Raw genomic sequence first — 5,755 nt, 5'->3', positions numbered from 1 at the left:
AAACCTTAATATAAATTTTCTTAAATCCAACAAAAATCAAACATGAGATGTATGTGGTCGTATAATTCGTTTTTCTTTATAGCGTTATAATAGACTACTTTTTTTTGTTCATATTGTTATATGGTATGTTTTCTAAAATATGAGGTTCTATGAAAGTCGTCTTTATGCGAGTTTTATTGGTGACATATGACATATTCCATTGGACTTTATACTCTAAATGTCATCAAAGTTTCAAAAACGTTCAAAAAAACTATGTTTTAACAAATTAATTTTCAATTTCTTACATATTTGTTTTCATACATGAATGTAGGGTTCTAAAAACATTATAAAATCTATTTTTTATATATTTGTTTCTCATAAATTAAATATATACGTGTATGCATAATTAAGCATAATCCTACTATAAGTTATTTTTCTCCTAATTGTATACACAATTTTTCTATATCATCACATGAAAGTGTTAACCTAGATGTCTACAAAAAGCAATTCTTTATATAAATCAATAACCAAAACAAATTACTTAATTGAAAATTTTTCAAATTAAAATGAACAATACATTCACATTCATAAATCAAGCATCAAAAATTAAAAAACCTAACAAATCAAACATCCAAAAACAAAAAACCCCCAAACACATCATATGTATATATACCATTAATTCGAATATCCAAACCCTAATGAGCCACCTTGCATAAAATCTCGCATTGTTGGTCCTTTGGTTTTGGGTACATCATCATACACCTGTGTTCGAGCTCTATCAACCGCTTCAAGTACATCATCCTCCGTCACATACTCACCACCTGATATATGCATACAATAATAAATTACATTTTTGGTCCCCAAGTATAGCTGATTTTTACAATTTTGATCCTAAACAGTTTTCTCTTGCATATTTGATCCCTGTTCCAACTCCAAGTAACTTTTACTAATTTTATTGCTGATTTTTGCAACTTTGGTCCCAAAAATATAATAATTTTACTTGAAACAGGGACCAAAAACATTACACAAACCTAACTTTTTGGGACCAAAATTGAGAGAATTAGCTACACTCAGGGACCAAAAATGTAAATCTTCTCTCAAAACAATGAATCATTTTTGTTAATTTAGATTTTAGATTGAACCTTTTCTAGCAGCAAGAAGAACAGCCTCCCGAGCTATATTTTCAAGATCGGCCCCTACTAACCCGTTGGTGAGAGATGCAACAAGCTCACTAATGGCTTCCTTATCGTCTTCCATGGGGACATCTTTTATGTAAAGGGCAAAAATGTCTTTTCGCCCCTTCTCATCCGGGACATCCACCCGGACCTTTCGGGAGAAACGACCCGGTCTCATTAAAGCTGAATCCAATGTTTCCGGGCGGTTTGTGGCGGCTATCACCACCACGTTTGACTCTTTCTCAAATCCATCCATTTCAGTCAAAAGCTATAACACAAATAAACCGAGGGCATTTACGTCTTTTTGCAATGACAAAAGATCAATTCCAAGTGTTTTTCCTTTTTTGCTTTGTGACTAAATATAAGGGTCAATCTCATAAAAGACCTAATATGTTTGTGTTTTTTCGGGATTAAACCTCAACTTTATAATTTGCCTGAAAAAGACCTTGTATTTTTTCATTTTTTCCGAAAAAAACCCTCAACCTTCTAAATGTTTCCAAATAAACCCTCAACTTTTTTAGTTTTACTTGATAAAACCCTTATATTTTACAATTTGTTTTGGAAAAACATGACTAAAAGGGCCGGATTGGAAAAAAAATGAAAAAATATAAGGTATTTTTCAGACAAAAAATAAATTTGAGGTTTAATTCGGAAAAAATACAAAATATAATGTCTTTTATGAGACTAACCCTAAATATAATAGCAACATACTTACATTTTCTTTACACATAATAGCAATGTACTTTACATATTTTAAAAATATATGTAGCAAAAAAAAGTGCAATATCCATATTTTACATTTATAGTGAAATTTAAGTAGGTTGCTATTATGGGTTACATATTTCTATAACCAATAAAAGAAGTACAAATATATTAAATTTAATAGAATTTTTTTTTTTTGAAGGAGAGCATAAATGTTACCTGATTTAGTGTTTGGTCACGTTCACAATTCATAGTTGACCCACGTTGACCACCAACAGCATCTATCTCATCAATGAAAATAATGGAAGGTGAATTCTTTCTTGCCTCACGAAAAAGATCTCTAACACATGCAGCTCCTCTACCAACAAAAACCTCCACCAATTCACTTGCAGAAATCGAAAAAAACGCCACGTCAGCTTCTCCAGCCACAGCACGTGCCAACAATGTCTTCCCTGTCCCTGGTGGGCCCGTTAACAGAACCCCTTTTGGTAGCTTTGCACCAAGTTTCATGTATTTGTTGTCCCCTTTCATACACAAGATAATCTACAAAAGTGTGAGAATTTTCAATAAGTGATAACTCTGTTTCATGAACCCTAAAAGGAACAGAAGTATCATGTATAAGTTTATTATCATTATCACCTCTAGAAGTTCTGCTTTGGCAGCATCAACACCCTTAACATCATCAAATGTTACAGACTGTTTTGTACTTGGTTTTCTCTTTATTATTTTCCCAAGATCATGTTGAGCATTGAGTTGATAAAAGCTAAGCAACACCATGAGCCAAAATGGGGTTACTTGAAAGAAGACAAACAAGAAATTCTTCATTGATTGAGATAAAAGTGCACGGTTTGATCCATATGTGATCCCATTTTCCTTTAGGGTCTTGAGAAGATCATATTTTTTGTCTTCAACGTTTCTTGTAAGATAATGCCATTTGGGTAAATTTGTTTTAGTAGGTTTTTCTTGTAAATCGGTTTGTGGAGACTCAATATTTGGATCATGTAAAGATTTTTTGTTGAAGTAGATTTGTCTGGAATTCTCTTCAAACTGAACGTGTATCACACTTCCATCTTGTATGCCACAAATCAAATCAGAATATGGAACATCCATGTAGTGGGAAGGACGCATAAGGCTTGGAAGCTTCATAGAACACATCCCCAAAAAGACACAAAAGGAAGTTCCAACTACAATTGCATAAACCTTATTCCCAAACCTCCTTGGATTTCCATCAGTATTTCTTCTTTTTGATTGTTTCTCTGAAAAAAAAAAACAAATAGATTTACTAGTTGATTAATCAACCACATTGAGACCAAATTTCCAGGTGTGAAGAAGAAAAAGTTTATGGAAAGGGAGAATAATTCAAAGGAGATTTAAATTTGTTACCTTCTGTATCGACTACTGCATCAATTCTAGTCCCATGGCATTTAAACTACACAATCACGATCAAAGTTAGAGATGAAGTTGTACAAACAAATCCACAAACAGAATCAGATTGTTAAAAGTATTTCAGAAATCACAATGAGAAACTGTAATCTACAAACCTGATTCAAATCGTTCCAAAACAATAACGAATTCGGAGTAAAGCAGTTGTTCTCGCTCGTCTTCATGTTGCCGCCAAAACCTGAATTTCCCTGACGGAATAAAATATACGCACAGAATCGGTACAAAATTGAAACGGAGAATTGTGCGAAATAAAATTGAAGAACTGGAAGAACTAAACGAATGAAATCAATTACAGATGATTATAACCTTAACGAATGCAGAGACCGGTTTAACAGCATGTCTCAGAGGAAGCGTGAAGGACAAGGCTGGTGTCAGTGGTGTGGTATAGTACGACCTTTTAGGTCGAGAACTGAACTGTTTTGGTGAAAGGATCATCGATGAGGTATTCGTGACAAGGTTCGCCATAGCCATGGGTTCTCCGGTGATCGATAAGAATTTGACGCCCGAAAAAGAAGGTGTAACTGCGTTGGTAATATCCGATCGTCTTCAAGAATATAAAAACAATTCTACTGCATTTGAGGCTAGTTTTGCGAAGAAGAGAGATGGCGGATTCCACAACCAACGCCGGAGAAGTTTCCAGCGAAACGGCGAATTCCCGTTGATGAGGAGGTGCCGCGGTGGGTTTTGGGGTTTAGCTCTTAAAAGAAAATCATTAGAGAAAGAACGAAACAAAGTTGATTTAGGGTGGTTATTAATATTTGGACTAAATTACATCTTTGGTCCCTAAGCTTTTGTCAATATAACATCTTTTTTTCCAACTGTTGAAATTGTTGCAAGTTTAGTCCCTATTTCAAATTAAGTTAACATCTTTGGTCCCTTATTCTAACCCATGTAAAGCTTCATGTGCCTTGTACATGAAGGCATTTTACTCGTTTTGTCCCATTTCCCCTCTTTTATTTAGATATAAGAAATTTTCATTGTTTTAAATTTGTATATCTAGCATGTTAACTCCTTACTATCACTTGTTGTGTAAGTATCTACCTAACTTAAGGCATAACAATCCTATGACTTACTCACATTTTCCATAACAAAAGTCTAAGCCTATGAGTGAAATGATCTGGTCCTAATTCGCTTAAACCATGACTTTGATACCAAACTGTAACACTCCAATTTTTTTCAAATTTTTTAAATGATATGGTTATAAAATTATTTCGGGTATTAATGCACGTTAATAAAAAAACGATCCCACAAAACATTTACAGTTAAAATTTTGGGTGTTAACATTAAGCATCATACAAACCATAAGCAAATACGAATTACATCTATGCCAACATTAATAGGGAACTTAACAAGTTCCACTCCATTCTCTATCTCTTAACTTCTAACTTTCATCGATCATCCTCTATCCATATATGTAACCTGAGACACATGACATTCAAAATAGATACGTAAGACAAAAATGACTCGTGAGCTACGTGGGTTTTATATTATAAAATGTTTCTATAACATCCGGTTTCGAGAAGCTTCCTATTCGGGGATTTATGGACATTAATGGATCAAGTTAGGGCCCCAGACTTCAAGGGTTTGGGTTCTAGGCCAATTTGGGAGTGGATTATATAGGTTGTTATAGCCAAACTTTGGGGTCGTGCTTTGGAGCCTAATGGTATAATGGTAAAAGTGATACTTCAGGCCTTTTATTAAATTAAGGATTTAAGCTTGAATCATTTTAAGTTGAAGGAGATTAGATGAGATTGTAGGGCTTCTCATCATTTTTCCGAGCATATAAACAACGTCGAAAATGGATTAGGGACGTAGAAGCTATGACCGTTAGAAGTTATGAAGATTTTAGGTTAAGCCGAGTACGCTGGGCGTACTACGTAGGAATTATCACAGAGGGCAACCTGGTACACTTGGCGTACGCGGCCCAGACTCAAACCCCAATATTGAACCTTTAAGCCCTATTTAAGCAACTTAACTTCTGGAAACTCTCTCTATATTTATCATCTATCTCCCTAAAGCAATTATCTCGAAATGTTAGCCCAATTGTGAAGATTTTGAACCTCCGGTGTGTTTTGAAGTGTTCTTGGTGCACCTTGGAGAAGAAGGAACTCATTGGAGAAGTGTTGGTTGTCTTGGAGCTTGTAGATCAATGCCTTATTTACCTTGATCTATCTTTTGGAGGTATAAAGTTTCAAACTTGATGGCTATTTGATGTAGATCTAGCCTTATGTTATGTTAAGAGCATGTTTTGGTCCCATGGTTTGGATTTTGTGAGTAGAAGTTACTCCAGAACCTTTTAGCCCCATTTTTAGTTATTTTAAGGTCATTAAGTTATAAAAATCGGATCTTGATGAGTATAATCCTTCCAAGCATAAGTCGGTGGTCTTTTGATGAAGTTAGAGATTTAGGGCTTTGATTTGGACACCATTAAGCCATGCAAACTCATAAAGGCAATA

At 34.5% G+C, this 5,755-nt stretch overlaps 1 protein-coding gene across 1 annotated transcript; it reads right to left on the bottom strand.

The window, feature by feature from the left end:
• Nucleotides 1-516: 516 nt before the first annotated feature.
• Nucleotides 517-4,004, bottom strand: LOC145097747 (putative inactive ATP-dependent zinc metalloprotease FTSHI 3, chloroplastic). The gene is made up of 7 exons (XM_079035388.1): nt 3,606-4,004; nt 3,398-3,487; nt 3,240-3,285; nt 2,496-3,112; nt 2,076-2,399; nt 1,122-1,422; nt 517-800 (listed from the first exon to the last, which is right to left on the bottom strand). Exons 1-7 carry the CDS (start codon nt 3,768-3,770, stop codon nt 655-657), a joined length of 1,689 nt encoding a protein of 562 aa, XP_078891514.1. The 5' UTR covers nt 3,771-4,004; the 3' UTR covers nt 517-654.
• Nucleotides 4,005-5,755: the final 1,751 nt, after the last annotated feature.

The sequence above is a fragment of the Lactuca serriola genome, chromosome 4 (assembly GCF_051521515.1).
Source record: "Lactuca serriola cultivar US96UC23 chromosome 4, Lser_US96UC23_V15, whole genome shotgun sequence".
In the NCBI taxonomy this organism is placed as follows: domain Eukaryota; kingdom Viridiplantae; phylum Streptophyta; class Magnoliopsida; order Asterales; family Asteraceae; genus Lactuca; species Lactuca serriola.
This window is presented reverse-complemented; position numbering and strand designations above follow the sequence as displayed.